General features: G+C 41.7%; 1 protein-coding gene across 8 annotated transcripts in view; it reads left to right on the forward strand.

The window, feature by feature from the left end:
- The window catches only part of dync1i1a (dynein cytoplasmic 1 intermediate chain 1a), a 69884-nt gene that overhangs the window by 25465 nt on the left and 27053 nt on the right, over positions 1–17366 (forward strand). For all 8 annotated transcript variants that reach the window (XM_086279638.1, XM_086279635.1, XM_086279637.1 and 5 more), the window contains 3 exons: positions 1879–2050; positions 6157–6256; positions 6388–6513. In XM_086279638.1, the coding sequence (XP_086135764.1) occupies positions 1879–2050; positions 6157–6256; positions 6388–6513 (398 nt within the window). The remainder of the gene's footprint in view (positions 1–1878; positions 2051–6156; positions 6257–6387; positions 6514–17366) is intronic.

Here is a 17366-nt window from a genome sequence, read left to right on the forward strand (position 1 = left end):
GCTCACAGGGCTTTGTTATTCCGTTGTTTATGAAGTTCTTGCTCTACGTTTTTTTGTGTGTTTTTTACTAGGAATGATGCATTAGGAACTGTTTGTAGTTTATTACGTCCTGCATGCAATTCTGGTTTTGATAGAGATGAAGAGAATGCTAATCTTGTCTAATGTCATAGCCACATGTTGATTCTTTTGCAAGTAGTAGTAGAAGCAGAGTACAGTGTTTGTGTGGATATAGTTGGATACACTAGCTGTTAATTCATATAGTGCGTAAGAGGGGGGAATAATTAAAGGAAAAATGGTTAAGGTGTGGGGTCACTACATGCTGCCACAACAGCTTCAGTGCACCTTGACATTGATTCTACAAGTCTTCCATTGGTTTGACAGGTGGGACTGGCCATAGCATAGACCTATAAATCAAGGGTTCAAACATAAGGCATGGGGGCCAGAGTCAGCCCCCAGTGGACAGCTTTGGAACTTGTGAAGAAAGCTGTAAATTTATGGACTTTTACTGTATTTTAATATGTTTTACAGCTCTATCTTTACTGAAAAAGACCATCTACATGACTTTTCATGCTACACTAAAGTGATTATAGGCAGTAAAAAAAAAACATCAAATAACAGTGAAAAACCAGCAACAAAAACTTTCTGTTTTATAGTTACAGGGTTGTTTTTTACAGTCTATTAAGACATCCTAAGGATCAAATGTGTAATTAAACTTCTTTAGAATCACAGAAAGGGGAGTTTCACTGGTACGACCCACTTAATAAAAATGGGCTGATCTGCCCTATGATGTAAAATGAGTTTGACATCTCTGCTATAATCATTTTTGCTCACTCAGTGACGACTTCATCCTGAAAGAGACCATTCAGAGGAACTTTGTATTGATGTGCAGTAAGCCTTTCCAGAACCACTGGATGCTCTCTCTGTAGAGGTCAAGCAATCAGCCCTGTACCCCTGTCTTAGTGTACAACCATTATCCTTTCACTGTCTTTAGTCATTAATTCACTGGAGACTATTTCTCTTGTCATCTTTTTCTTATTTGCATAAGAAACAGCAGATTAACAGCCTGTCTCCATGGGCAGTTTTTCTTTTTTTTGCACTGAAAGCATCGATGACTGTAGTTTCAGAGTGCTTTCTTCACAACTTGTTTCTGCTAGGTTAAAAAAAATGTATTTTTATTCAAAGTTCGGTCATAACTGATTTGGATTTGATCGCAACTGATTGGATCAACCCAATAGAGCACTTTGCTCTCAGGCTGCAGGCTTACTTCTGGTTCCTAGGATGTTTAAAAGTAGAATGAGAGGGTTGGACATTTTAACATTTTGTTTTTTTGATGCTCGCCTCATGTGAGATGTTTCAAGTAAAAGTCCAGCTTTTGTCACTTCCACAATAGCTTGATTGGGCAGCTCCAAAGGTTGCCCCTTACTGGCCTATTATTTGCAGTGTTGGCATTATAACTCCAATTCCTTCTTGATTTTGCTTGGTTGTGTGAGACATGCAGTATCGTGTAGCACAGCAATGTTGCAAAAGCTGATTGATGTTCAACTGGGAGCACTGTGGGCACAGTGGGGAGGTGGGGGGGAAAGGGGGGGGAACTGTGCTCTGAGGATTTTTTTTGCGGTGAAGACTTTGAGCACTGTCAGTATTCAACTTCATAGGATTTGAGTAGGAAATCAGTCCTACCAGTGCCCAAAATGCTGTCTGTGAAACATATCCTAAAATGTTTCCTCCCCCCTCTCCTAACATTTTAGGAACGCAACAAAATTGCTTTCAAACCTTGCCGTTATTTTCTATTACAACAACATTGTGTGCGAAGTGTGGCCTACAAGTCTCACATGTCTCTGTGTGTTTATATGTTTATGTTGATACTTCTTCCAACAGGCTCATTTCCAGTGCTGCGGGAGCTGACCGAGGAGGAGAGGCAACAAATCCTGCACTCCTCTGAGTTTCAGAGTTTTTTCGACTGCAGCATCCGAGTGATGGAGCGAGCTCTGGCTGAAGACAGCGACATCTTCTTCGATTACAGTGGCCGAGACCTTGACGACAAAGAGGGGTGAGCAGGAAGGAGGCAAATGGGAGCATGAGGTTGGACAGAGCATTGGGTCAGGATTTATTTACAATTCAGTTTTTATTTCCATTTTACTAAACCTCCCAGCTTTTGTTCATGCCTTTAAACAAGCCTGGTGCATGCCCACTGAGTCACTGCAGTTTCAGTGACATTGTGGCTTTTGTTCTTCCAAATACTTGTCTTCATAGTGATGTCACACTCTCAGTGGGTTTAAAAAAAGCTCCTAATAACTGACAAAAATCTCAGCTTAAAGAGCCATCCGAAGGGTTGCCTCTAAATGGTCATTTGGCAAGGACTCCAGACCATTACAGACTACAGGACCACCAAACCCTCCTCCCCCGCATCCTCTGATGTCTCCTTCCTCAACGAGCTCAACAACTTTTATGCTCGTTTTGAGCGAGGGAACCCAACAATTACAACCAAAGCAGACATGACGCCAGACCACCAACCTCTGACTCTCTCCCCCACCGATGTCGGAGCGGTGCTGAGCAGGATCAATGTCCACAAGGCTCCAGGTCCTGATGGCGTCCCCGGGCGTGTTCTCAGAGCGTGTTCTGAGGAGCTTGCAGGAGTCCTGACAGACATATTCAACCTGTCCTTGGCCCACGCTGTGGTATCGGCCTGCTTCAAATCCACCTCCATCGTCCCGATACCCAAAAACTCCAACCCATCTTGCCTCAATGACTACCGCCCAGTAGCACTCACGTCCATCATCACAAAGTGCTTAGAGCAGCTGGTCCTAGCACACTTCAAATCCTGTCTCCCCCCCACCCTGGACCCCCACCAATTCGCATACCGCCAGAACAGGAGTGCAGAGGATGCAGTCTCCATCGCACTGCACTCTGTCCTCTCACACCTGGACAACAACAACACATACGCCAGAATGCTGTTTATAGACTTCAGTTCAGCATTCAATACAATCCACCCCTCACAACTCATCAGAAAACTGACAGACCTGGGTATCAGTTCCCTCATCTGCAAATGGTTACTGGACTTCCTGACCAACCGCCCCCAACATGTCCGGCTGGATAACCGCTGCTCATCTACAATCACGATGAACACCGGTGTACCACAAGGCTGTGTGATGAGCCCTTTCCTCTACTCCCTCTTCACCCACGACTGCAGACCTGCTGATGGTTCTAACACCATCATTAAGTTTGCAGATGACACCACGGTGATTGGCCTCGTCAGTGACAACGATGAGGCCGCCTACAGGGAGGAGGTGGATCGTCTGGCTGAGTGGTGCGACACAAACAACCTGCTGCTTAACACCGAGAAGACCAAAGAGCTCATCGTGGACTACAGGAGGAATGCTGACCCACATCCACCCATCCACATTAAGGGGACGGCTGTGGAGCGTGTGAGCAGCTTCAAGTTCCTGGGAGTTCACATCTCCGAGGATCTCACCTGGACGACCAACTGCTCCAAGCTGGTCAAGAAGGCTCACCAGCGCCTCTTCTTCTTGAGGACTCTGAGGAAGAACCACCTGTCCTCAGACATCCTGGTGAACTTCTATCGCTGCACCATCGAGAGCATCCTGACCAACTGTATAACAGTCTGGTACGGGAACTGCTCTGCCTCGGACCAGAAGGCTTTGCAGAGGGTCGTGAAAACTGCCCAGCGCATCGCCGGAGCACCACTTCCTGCCATAAAGGACATCTACAGGAAGCGGTGTCTGAAAAGGGCTGGGAAAATCATCAAAGACCCCAGTCACCCATCACATGGACTCTTCATCCTCCTGCCCTCTGGGAGGCGCTACAGGAGCCTCCGGACTAAGACCACCAGGTACCGGAACAGCTTCTTCCCCACAGCTGTCAGACTCCTGAACTCTGCCTCCTGACATCTGACCCACGTTAACACATGGACTGAACATACACACACCCACAATGGACAACTGTACCCTCAAACACACAATAATAACATGGACTGAACCACCACTCACAACCACCAGCACTTTATATAGCCTCTGTAGGAATTATCCACATATCTCACTGATCTTAACTGCACTACTGTATAATTCTGTGTAAATAATCATTCTGTACAATACGATAATTTTTAAATCTACAACTCTTTATAAACTGCATAGTTCACATTTCTGTATAGCTCATATTTTTGTATAGTTTTTTTAATTTCATATTCTGTATAGTTGTTCATATTTATATCCTGTACATAGCTTGTACTCAATACAGCCTGTACATACTTGTAGTTATAGCATATTCATAACATACTTCATACCATGTACATTATAACATACCATAATAGACCCATTTCTGTAATATGCTCACATATCTATATTATTGCTAATATATATTTGTAATATATCTATATCATGGCTAAAGCACTTCTGGATGGCTGCAAACTGCATTTCGTTGCCTTGTACCTGTGACATGTGCAATGACAATAAAGTTGAATTCTATTCTATTCTATTCTAAATGGAGGTGTTGGTCGAAGTTGTAAGAGTCATAAGTGCAAAGCTGTTTTAGTATACTGCTCTGCTATTATAGAAGAATGCTGCTTTTACTGACTCACTTCAACTTTGACCACTGCAGCCACAGAGAAACATGAAGCCTGTGGTCAAATAGAGATTAAGTCTAAAACAGGCCATGGCTCAGTGCTCAACATCAGCCCTCCTTTTTTATTCTTTTCTCAAGGACGTGCTTTGAAAGTGTAACAACCTACATTTCACTACCTTTTTTCATTACATACAGCCTCACATAGTACTGCAGACAATACAGATATCATCCACATACTGGTGGGCATAATGCGTGGTAATTTACGCTCCAGGTTTGTCCAGGTGATGAGTCAGCTTTAAGTTTAAAAATGACTCTTTTACATTAATTGTTGCTATGAAGTTTTGTTTTTTTCCCCCTTGATGTTATAAATCGAGCTCACACTTTACCCTTAAAGCAATGTACTTTTGTCTCTACCTAAAACCTGAAACTCACTTGCCACTTAGTGCATGTCAAGCCAAGATGACTAAACGGGAAGCTGCAGCCATCAAGGTCCGTGGGAAGTAAAACTGACAGGTTTCCATAAATGAGCCTGTGAAATTATTAACAGCTGTCTGCAGGTACCTTTTTCTACGGATTGCTCAGGTTATCTCAGCCAGTCTGCAGACATCCCACTGTGGAAGCTCCCAGTCTGGATTTAACTCCAGACATTACTGTGATGTCTCCCACTATCATGATGTGTTTTTTCATTTATTTGTTTTTCATTCATTCAAAGTTCAATGTATCCGTTTTAATAAGATATGGATCATGGTTTGTTAAATTAATCATTAACTGTCCAAACTGACCAAAGAAACCTTAATTATGATTTTTGTTAGAATTTTGTAGCCGTGCCACTCCAATAAGAGACTTCTTACAACTGGAGAGCTGCCCTTGTAGAGTTGATATTAGATATATGGACAGAAGTATTGAGCCCCATCTCTTAATCACTGAATTCAGGCGTTTTTAGTGTCAGTGTCACACGTGTATAAAATCAAGCACCTAACCATACAGACTATTTGTTGGTTGTTCTAAAGAGCTCACTTTTTATGTAATAGGATGCCGACTCATCAGCTTGGTGACCCCGCTCCAAACTTCCAGATTAACATTAACATCAGCACAGAAATTGGGTACCGGGAGCTTCATGGCATGGGTTTGAATGGCCGAACAACCCTAAAATTATTGTGCCACTCATAGCCAGTCCAACACATCTTCATTTATGTTGGTTTCTTTTTCTCTTTAAAACTTTTGTAAACGTTATAAAATGAATGTTTGCCTTGGTTCTAATGCAACTTACACTTTTAGTAAAACAGTACACATGGTACAGTTCAAAAGGGTATTTAATCAATTAATAGTCTCAGCTTTAAAATAGTGGCTGTGCCAGCAGAAAATAAGTTGCTCCCCTTTCACCCTAGTTACTATGGTGTGTACGTTTTGGTAAAGCCCAGACTAGGAGTTACTTTGCCAGTGATCACAAATGACTTCATCAGAATGAAGTCAGTTTTTTAGTTGGCAGGTGCTTATTAACTCTGGCAAGGATTTTGCTATTGGAACCAAGCTGAGTTGAAGCAACCTTTGACCTTTCTCTCCACTGTCCTCTTCCAGAGACTTGGGCAGTGGCTCCAGTCTGTCCTTCAGTAGGCTCTTCTATGACGAGCACTGGTCAAAACATCGTGTGATCACCTGCCTCGACTGGTCCCCTCAGGTTAGGCCTGAAACTTTTCCAAACAGTAAAAGATTTGCCAAGAATGAACCATGTCTCTGTTGGTATTTTTTTTCTCTTCATATCGTTGTCTGGATGTTTCCCATCTTGTAAGCCTTTCCTTTCTCTCTCAGTATCCCGAGTTGCTGGTTGCCTCCTATAACAATAATGAGGATGCTCCACACGAACCAGACGGTGTTGCTCTGGTGTGGAACATCAAGTTTAAGAAGGCCACCCCAGAGTACATCTTTCACTGTCAGGTACGTCAAACATACACTTGCCAAGTCTCACATCTATTTCCAGAACTATTGGATGCCAGTCCTGATGTCAGACGTCTGCAGGTTAAGTTTTGCCACTTCTGTCTTAAATGTCTGGATGGTTATTTCCAAGTATTCTAACCCAGAAAAGTCATGTTAAACAAAATAGATCCTCTTATGTCTTTCTTTTGAGTTTCTTTGTTTTGAGTTTTTTTTAATACATTTATGAATTCAACTTTATGTCCATCGAGTAATTTACAGCTTTTACTTCTTTATGCAATAATGGTTGGAATGTTGTGAGATTAAACTAAATATATATTTACACTACCACTAGAGGGTTATTGTAAGCGTCAGAAAGTGGGATTTTCCAGGATGTACTCTCTGGCTTTTAATTGACAAATCATTAGCAAAAGGGCTTGATAGTCAGACCTCGTTACATTTGTTTAAAAAAACCCAAGATGGTGGTGGTGAGAACACTCATTTCACGGCTTCGATATGGGACTTAATGAACCTCTTGACGGTGGCACGTCCAGCTTTTGTTCTGGCCATGAGTCAGGCAAAGCATGAATGTGGGTTGCAAAGTGGCTTGCAGATGTGCAGCAGTCCTAGGAAGGATAAAGCAGTTTAGTGTACTCTGTGTGAAATTTGGCAGTTGTATGGATTTCAGCTGATGAGGGCTGAAAATGACATCAGCTGACCTGCTGTCATTGCAGTTGTACTTGACTTCATGTATTGCCTGAACTGAGACTGTGCTGTTTTTGTTGGAAATGAAACTAATTTATGCTTGTGATGTTAATTGCAAATGAAAATAATACATTTTAGGAGGGAGAATTGGAGATGGAAGGAGGTGGGGAGGTGGAACGATTGACTGTGGGGACCTTCACAGCTCCCACAGGGCCACGTAGAGATGTGTCAGTAGTAAAATGATGTGGCCTACCACTTCCTAATCCAGCACTGAGTGTGTTAGCCCACCCAGGCTGTGCTCTATTTTGAGGTGAAATCTTCCTTACGCACATTACAGTAAAAGCAGACATACATCTGTAATAGTATAAATGCTATAAGCGGTTACCTTTCTGTTTAAAGTGATGTCAGACATGAACGCGCACACTCGCACATTCAAGGTTTATTAAAAACTTAAAGCAAAAGAAACAAACAGAGCAACGTAGTCCTTCATACCACACACTGTGTGCAAATATTTCAACATGAAGTCTAGTTCTGTAATGGATTTTTGAAGCACTCCATTCTTTTACTGCACCATAATTTATTCTGCTGCTCAAATTCATGCGGTTGTACGGACAGATTGCAGCTATGCATCTCGTAGCTCTGCGATTCTGTAGATTTTTCCATGTGGCTCTCGGACGTTGTCTGACTTTATTAACAGCGTGCGGTTTCTGAGCATGCTGATCTGCAAGTTGTCGGCACTGAGCAGTAGATGCTTGGGAACAGGGATATTTGTGTAAGCAGCAAATAAAATGCTCTGTGTATTAAAAGGAGCAATAAAACTGTAAAAGTTAAAGTGAGTATAGTGACGGGAACACACTAAATAGCACTGAAAAACTGGGAAATTTCACTTTGTATCAGAAACAGACAAACAACTACAAACAGTGTTGACTTGTTCACACGGAGCGATTTGTTTTATCTGAGCCTTTACTGGAAAGCTGTGCATTACACAACATGATGCTGATGAAGAAAAGAAAACAACTGAGAGCAAATAAAAACATTAAAGTGCCCCCACCCACCAAATTTCACCACCACACCTCATGTCTTACATGACACGTTCAAGGAAGGATTAACAGTGGCAGATTAAGTGGCGATAAAGTAAGAAAGAAACCATTTAACGTCAGCGTTTACTTCTCACGTCACTGTTGGATCTGGATAAAACAAAGGGGGAGAAAGTAGAAGAAAAGTCAGGGGACTGTTTGCTTTTCTCACTCGCTTTCTCTCTGCGGTGTCTTTTGCAAACAGAGTCGCTACTCTAGTTAGCTACGTGTCAGATGGCTTTTAATATGTGAGCATGCTGTGCTCTTTAACCCACCAAAACCACAGGGCTCAGCGCCTCTTCCCCTTTCTTTCGTTTTCTGGTCACCTTTCACCTCCCATCTTTAGCTAGAGTAACAGAGAGGCCACACTCTTGCAGTGCACACATGCTGTAGGTCGGGTTGGTGAACACTGCTGCTGTTGGCAGTCAGTGTTTGGCAACACTTAGCCGGTTTTTGTTTTTGCAGACAGAAGCTGCTGTCGTTTGATGAATGGATAGGTAGATGAATACTGTATATGTGTATGCCCGTGTTTGTATGTTTGCTGTAAGCATGTGTAACGACCATGGTGTTTATGTGTGCGCGTGTGTGTGTGTGTAGGATACAAAAGAATGACAGGGCAGGCTGGTATTTGAGTGTTTGGGTTTGTGGTTGAGGCTGGATCCAGCAGGGGCTTTATTGTAAAAAGTAGTGGGTTATGGGAGGCTTCATATTTCAGATGGGGTTTCAGTGAGGTCAAGCTCATTGGCCACTTTATTAGGTACACCTGTGAACTCTAAGTGGCTCCAGCACAGTTTGTTTTTTGTTGTTGTTTGATGTCACATTAAACTTTATTACTGAAATTGCTTTAGTTCATGTACAGTATGTCAACGTAAACACTTCTATAAACATTTTAAATGTAGTGGAATCTATTCTACCACCACACTCCTCTATGAACGTAAACATAAAGTTGAAATATATCTTTTCAGCATCCATGATCTTTTTCAACAAACACCGAAAGTGAAGCTTTGTAAAAGTGGAACTTGTGGTAATACAGAGATAGCAATGCATTTCATGGGTTATCTATTAAAGTGGCTAATCATTGTTTTTTCATTTTAAAGGAATATGAAGTTATAAAGTGTCAAAATACAATATTTCATGCTTTTCTTTTGGGCGGAATCTCAGTTCTTTTCAATGCCGTTTTATTAGCATCAGGACAAATTAACACTACAGACTGGTGGCAGATTTATTTAGAAATATGCATAGTATCAGCTATGTGTTGCTAGAACAACTTTAATGCACTGGTTTTGGCATTGATTGAAGTCTCCAGTGCTCTGCTTGAGGGAAGAAGCACTATTCTTCCAAATGATAATCCCACATTTACTGTTTTGATTAAGGTATGGAATAAAATTAGGCTGATCATGTTAATGTACAAAAAAAAAATCCTAAAAAAACAGTAATATTCCGGCAGCTGGGGCGCCAAAATAATACCAGAAAATAACAGAAAATAACTTTCACATGAAAATACGGTTATTTTCAGTAATGACAATACAGTTTGTTGCCCTAATTTTACATGGGATTTTGCCTCTTTCAAGTGCTTTTATACATTAAATTAGGAACATTTTAATGTTATTAAACAATGAAATTACCTATAAACAAGGTCAATGAATCCGGCAATATGAATAATAATACTTCAATGTACAGAAATATACAGTTAACAGTTGGTTTAAATAATAAAGGATTGCATTCATATCGCGCTCATTGAGACCCTCAACGCGTTTTACAATTCCACAATTCCCCTCTGGCCATCACCAGTAGGTGGTGAAGTGTCTTGCCCAAGGACACAACGACCGAGGGCTCGAACCGGCAACCTTCTGATTACAAGGCGAACTACCAACTCTTGAGCCACGATCGCCCTAAATAACAATAATAAGAATTATTATTTGATGTAAAAAAAAGTTTATGAGAATCATATATTTTTCCATAGCATTACATTTGAATTTAACAGTTCAATCTTTCAAATAACGGACAAATATTTGTGAAATTATGATACATTTGTGAATGTATTTTAACAATAATACATTTAAAAAACAAGAAAATTATGTTTTATTACATTTATAGTGATTTTACGTTAATTTACATTTGATATGTAAAATCACAGTCTATGGTGTGTTAGTTACAGCAGGGCCCAAGAGCAGACATGGGCAAGGAGATGTGACATGACTTAACAAAAGGCGAACCTTTATTATGGCTGATGACAGAAGGCAAAAACAAAAGCTAAGACGAGTGCAGGCAAGACAACTAAACTGGAAAACAGACTAAGAAAAACCTATGAAACTGTGATAAAGCTATGAAACTTCAAGAACTAATTCTATGACTGTGAGAACTGTGACGACTATGACAAGACATAACTGGGAAGGTTACACAGACGACGCGACACAGACTGAATGAAACACAGAGACTAAATACACATAAGGGATGATCAAGGGAAGTGGCCACACATGGGAGCACAGCTGACACACATGAACCTAATGACAGGACAGGGGAAGTGAAACTAAATACAATGAAAAAAGAGGACTCTTTCAAAATAAAACAGGAAACATGATGAGACAGACCAAACAACATGGGTTGACAACATGAGACATGGAACACAAAGTGTAAACAAGACTAAGATCCAGGGAAAGGGGAAATGAGGAGATCCAATAAACAGAACTAATTCTGAACAACTTAGGGGTGTAAGAGAGCTAGACGAGCTTAACCCAAACAATAAATGACAAAACACAAAGACTCAAGTTCTAACTGATAACGCAAAAACAACTTAACATTTCCCCATACTAAACAGAAATACACAATATATAATGAACTCAAAATGCTGGGTCACAGACCCAGCCATGACAGTCCAGTCCTGATTCGTTGTTGGTCTCTGTTCTTGATGTGCTGGTGTTGTGAAGGATACTTCCCAGTTTGATTCTGGGAGGAGTCTTAGTGTCACATTGGGCAATGCACTCAGGGAACCATGCACAAATATTTTTGGCAGTGTGCAGCAATACTGTAATATTGCATTCTAATGAAACACTTGTATGTGTAATAAACAGATGTCACAGGAATGTCAAGGATTTGTTTTCATTTTCTGTTTCTTGCTTTGCTGCTGCGTGACCGCTTTTTTAACTCTTCTATCACAGCTATTCACAGCTTCCTTGGTTCTTAAGTACACCTTTCTGTTTTGAATGTACTTATCTAGTGCCGCTTACTGTTTTTCCAAGTACTTTTTCCAATAAAGAATAATTTAACTGTGGTACTAACTAGCTGTGCTATTGAAAATATGTCAAAACTGTTTCACATTTATGCTGTGAGACATTTTTGGAAACTGTTTCGCTTTTTCATGATTTTTAACATGAAACTGAATTTTTTCTGATGTTTTAAAACCCTGTTTACAGAAAGAGACTATGGAAATTAGGAAATGAAACAAATGAATAAATATTAACTCTTGTTTTTATAATTGTCAAAACCCGAAGTCACAGTGAAAAACAAAGTCTGACATTTTACATGGTGTCCTAGTTCTTTGGAAGTGTGGTTTTTGTAGTTTGTTCTGGTTTGTGTTTTTCAGCACACAATATAAATGCAGTTTTTTTTTTTTTGTTATCAAACTCTGCTTTGGTCAAAAAAGTGAATAAACTGTATATGAAACGAAACGGCGTAGTAGGGATCGGTTAACGTAGCTTCATGACCTCACTTTAGGAGCCACTGATCTATGTAGCTCCTCAGTAAAGGGTCCGCCTCTGCTGGGGATTCTGGTACCAGTGTGCTCTCCCCTCAAGACGCCTGTCCCAGCAGTTGGACCCTTCATCACCCCTTCCCAGTTGGGTCCAATCTTGTAACTTCACACCAGCCTCTCAAGTGGGCAAAGTCATACCACATTAAAGAGACCGTTTGACTTAAAGCCTCTGCTGAACCCCCCCCAAACCACAAGACTCCCTGTAACAACCCCTGCCGCTACTGTCATATCCCATTGCACTCAGTCATATTTTTATTAATATCTCGCTGCCTAGCGTTCGTTCTTGAGTCTCTGGCACTTCCAGAAAGGTTGGGTAAGAGAAGTGGGGGAGGCAAAGAGGAGAGAAGGAGGTAGGGCAAGGGTAGAGGGAGTAGGAATGAGAGGAATATGTGACAGCATTATTCATTGTCTTTGAGTGAGTTTGAACCCATGTGCAGCTATACTGGTGAACAAAATTGCTCAGAAGGCTTGACAATGTGCCAGTATTTGATATCGACCGACCAACAGTGTCTGTGTGGAGAGTTTAAAAGTTTTTCCCATTGTGATTAGATGTCAGTAGATGGAATTTCATCTCTCAGAAAGTAAGCGTTGAATTTTATGGAAAATTTGTTTATCCTGTACCACTTTAACGGTATCGATCAGAACTTAATCCTTTCAGCCGTTCTCATAAATACCTTAAAAAAACCTGAGATGTCAACATCAATAAACATTACACCAGCATTGGCCAAGTGAATATAGGAGCCTAGCAAACAAACAAGATATGGAAAATAAAGGAAAACCAGCTCTAGCAGGCAAAGAAAGGCCTGTTTGTGTTCCCAGAGCCGCCTCCTCATGCTTTCGCTCAATTCTTTGCCTGATGAAATGGAGACTCTGGCTTGGTATTCCTCTCTCCCTGCCAGAAACCACAGAGTGACAAAATCTGTGGGGTGTCATAAACGAGTGAAGCCAGGGGGAGAAAGGGAGGAGAAAGGTGGTTGCGAAGCCGGGATGCAACCAAAGACAGTCGGATCCATCTGGTCCTGATAAGGCAGAGTGGAAAACAGATGAGTGCGGTGAGGCAGATGGTGGGTTTGGGGGGGGAGTGGGATGAGGCTAGAGAGTGGATCTGTTTAGGAGGATATACTGCCTAGCGTGCCATATCAGGCCCCCTCCCCGTTTCTCCTCAACCTAGCGCTCTCACTTCATTCCTGCCTGCCCGAGTGGACTTGAGCAACAGTTTGTTGCCTGAGGAAAGAACAAAAGAGAGGCGGAGGCAACAAAAGAAAGACTGTTTGCCCCTCTGTAGCTTTCTTTCTTCTTATGTCATTCCTTTACACATCTCTAATCCCTTGCTGGGTGCCATCTTTCATCACGGTGTACCCTGTGTGTATTATCCTATACAGAACACTTCCTATTGATACAATAAAGGCTGCCAGAAACACTTAGCCTTGGGAGCCTGTGTGTGATATGGTAGATGATACATGTGTGCAGAACCTGCCTGAAGAAAGAAATGGAACCTGCTGTTCTTACTGCCACAGTATCTCCCTGTAAAACTTCCCCACTTTATCTCAAGCATAATATAATGTACCAAAGTGACTCTTGCTGCTGTCTTTTCTTCCGGGAGACATAACTCCCTAAATCCTGTCCATCTGGATTAGCAGGAGATGACGCAGAAGGTGTCTGACCTGCTCTGCATGTGAGATGAAAACCACCCAAAGAGCCACTCTGCATTTGGAAATGAAATGTCAGGCTTTGAAGCAACAGCAGTGATATGGAGATGCAGTCCCACTGCTTCTACAAAAACCATAGAAGACATGAACTGCATTTATATTAGGCTGATTTAAAGAAAAAATATCTCTCTTTATCTATCTCTCGATCTATCTAGATAGCTAGATAAATAGAGCTAAAAGGCCCAGCCACCCAATGCATGTAGGCAAGGTGACCTGCTGAAGTTCAAACCAAGCATTGGAATGGGGAAAACTCCAATTTATGTGACTCTCGTGGTTGTTGATGGCAGATGGGCTGGTCTGAGTGTTTCAGAAATTCCTGAACTGCTGGGAGTTTCTCTAACAACCATCTCTAGAGTTTATAGAGATTGATGCGAAAAACTAAATATCGAGTGAGAGGCAGTTCTGTGGATGAGAATGCCTTGATGATGCTAGAGCTCGGAGGGGAATGGTCAGACTGCCTAATGGGAAGGCAACAGTCATTCAGATAAACGCCTGCTACAACCAGGGTATGCAGAAGACCATCTCGAACAGCTTCAACTCTTCTACGAAGGCTTTTCACAAGGTTTATGGGAATTTTTGACTGTTATAGAAGTGCATTTGTGGGGTCAGATACTGATGTTGGACGAGAAGGTCTGGCTCGCAGTCTCTGCTCTATTGGGTTCTATTGGGTTGAGGTCAGGACTCTGTGCAGGCCAGTCAAGTTCGTCCACACAAAACTCACTCATTCATGTCTTTATGTACCTTCGGGGACATTCCCAAACCGTTCTCACAAAGTTGGAACATGAAGTTGTCCAAAATGTCTGGATTATCTGAAGCATTAAGAGTTCCTTTCACTGGAACTAAGGGGCTGAGCCCAAATCTTGAAAAATAACCCCACACCATAATCTCCTCTTCACCAAACTTCAAACTTCAGACAGTGCAGTCAGAAAAGTACTGTTCTCTGGCAACCTTCAAACCCAGACCCATCCATTGGATTGCCAGACAAAGAAGCGTGACTCATCGCTCCAGCAAGCACATCTTCCCTACTCTAGAGTCCCGTGATGTTGTGCTTTACATCACTGCATTCAACGCTTTACATTGTGCTTGGTTTGGATGCAGCTGCATGGCCATAAAGCTCTCTGTGCACTGTTCTTGAGCTAATCTGAAGGCCAGATGAAGTTGGGAGGTCTGTAGCGACCAAATCTGCAGAAGGATGGTGACTTCTGACCATTATGTGGCTCAGCGTCCGCTGAACACTGTCTTTGATTTTATGTGGCCTACCACCATGTGGCCGGCGTTCACAATCACTTCCACTTTGTTATAATACCACTAACAGTTGACTGTGGAATATTTAGTTATGAGGAAATTTCACAACTGGACTTGCACAGGTGGCATCCTATCACGGTACCACGCTGGAATTCACTGAGCTCATTCATTCACAAATGTTTATAGAAGCAGTCTGCATGCCTAGGTGCTTGACTTTATACACTGTGGCCAAAGAAGTGATTGGAACACCTGAATTCAATGATTTAGATTGTGTGAGTGAATATTTATGATAATAAAATGTAGCTAGACACTTCTAGTTTCATTGTTTGTCTTTGGTTTCCTGTGGCAAATGACTTCCATCACTCACTCATGTTGCTTGGTCAGTTCAGAAGCTGCAACCTACAGACTTCCTGTTTTGAACAGACACAATCACTCACAGAAATTCTGTGACTGTATCCGCATAGCTGTCCTCTTTTCAAAACAGTAACTTGATATTTGCATGCATGTGACACCATTTGGTGACATCTGTAAATTGTCCCTACAAACCATTACACGAGTAACACTCTCCCAGAACGAGCTCTAAGTTTCCCAGAACTTGAGACCGTTAATGCAGTACTAGATTGATACATCCGCTTTTATGCAGTCATGTTTAGACACTGAAATATTTTCCTTTAACATATGCAAAACACATGTTTTGAGTCTCGATGGCAAAGATTCAAACAAATGAATAAAAAGTAGACAGAATTACAGAAAGATTACAGAAATCCAGCCAAAACATAACCATGCTTCCCATAATTCAAATGTATAAAGTCAGACATTAATTTCCTCCGACTTTGAAATCGAGATTCCATCAACGAGTTCACATTTAGCTTAAATCATAAACTTGCTTATACTGTAGCACGCGGCAAATTGATCTTATTTCAACGCCTAATTACATGCAGTAGATTTAAAACGGATACAAGTTTCAAACTTGTGCTGATGTGACATTTGATTAGCAGAATTTAGGGAGAACGACTTTAATCTTAAGCCCAAGTTGCTGCTGGCAGACGCCTCATAGTGCGTTACTGGGACAAAGCGGGGCTAATTTTCAGTAGCTCTTTCACTAAGCCTGACAGCACATGAGGGGAATGATGGCATAACCTGTGGTTTCTCAAAGAGGGGATTCAGAGTTTAGTCGGGAATTTTCCTCTTAAGATGGGAACACTGATAGGGCTTACGATTGAAAGTAACATATGGATCAAATAGAGGAGTTCCTTGATTTGATTTAGTTTCTCTTTGTCATTACTCATGTGGGGTAGAGATGTTTATTTAGGGTGTTGACGGCACTGATGTTTTACGTTTGTGTCTGTATATTCTTGTGGAATTACATGTTAATTTTTTAATTTTTGTTGGCGGAAATAATAAAAGAAGCTTTGGTCTTTACTAGAAAGATGTGAATTTAATGAGATTGCTTATATTTTAATCCACCTTGACAAAGATACTAAAACCTCAGATGAGCGATGCTTTTACGAGGCAGGTTAGCTGTTCCCCCTGCTTGCGCTCAAACTGTCAAACCTTTCTTCATAGAAGAAGAAATCAGATCCAAGAGTTCTTACATTGTTTGGAGTTTTGAGACAGATGGTTGTGGGGGTGGAACCATGTGCATGTTAAGCGGATGTGTGTGGGTTTGTGTGCGGAGATGACAAAGGGTGCAGGACTATGGTTTATTAGCCCACTGATGGAGTCTGATGGAGGGGGAACGGACCTCAAACAGCAGCCTGTGAGACGACCACAGAGGGTAAAGGTCACCGAGAAACTCTGGGTCATTAGAGTGATCACAGCCAAGAAACAAACCTCCGCGCGCTTGAGAATAGCTGCCTTTTCAGCACAAAAACATCATTCCAGACATTTTTTTCTCTTTTTTGATGATTCGTTAACACACAAGCACATGATTGTATATTGCTTAATCCAGCGTGTAACATGTCATACAGTGCACCGGTGATCTTTTGTTAATCAGGCAGCTTTAGATGTTCCTGGACGAGCTGTCAAGTCTTGCTTAGTAATTCATGCTAATAAGCCTCTAGCCTCGATCCCCTTTTTGTCAGACTGTGTAAATAAACTTTTCAGATCGAGCCTTCATGCCAGCCGACAAGCACCTTTAGTTTTTACCACCAGAGTTTCGTTTATTTTGAGTCTAGACATCTGAAGTGACTCCCGAGCCGTGCCGCTGGAAGCCGTGACTCCTCAGAAGTAACAGAAAAGAGAAATAAAAGAGCGTGAAGTGTTTTCTTTGCCTTTGGTTTGTTTTCCAGTCTCCTTTCAAAATGAACTGGGGTTTGGAGTTGGCTGCTTCGCACATGGTGTGGTGGAAGGGATGGGGAGAGAGGGAGAAGTAAAAAAAGAAGTGAAAAA

The sequence above is a fragment of the Aulonocara sp. 'chitande type north' Nkhata Bay genome, linkage group LG22 (assembly GCF_057382095.1).
Source record: "Aulonocara sp. 'chitande type north' Nkhata Bay isolate Kocher_YH1m ecotype deep benthic linkage group LG22, A_spYH_male_GT1.1, whole genome shotgun sequence".
NCBI classification, from domain to species: Eukaryota; Metazoa; Chordata; class Actinopteri; order Cichliformes; family Cichlidae; genus Aulonocara; species Aulonocara sp. 'chitande type north' Nkhata Bay.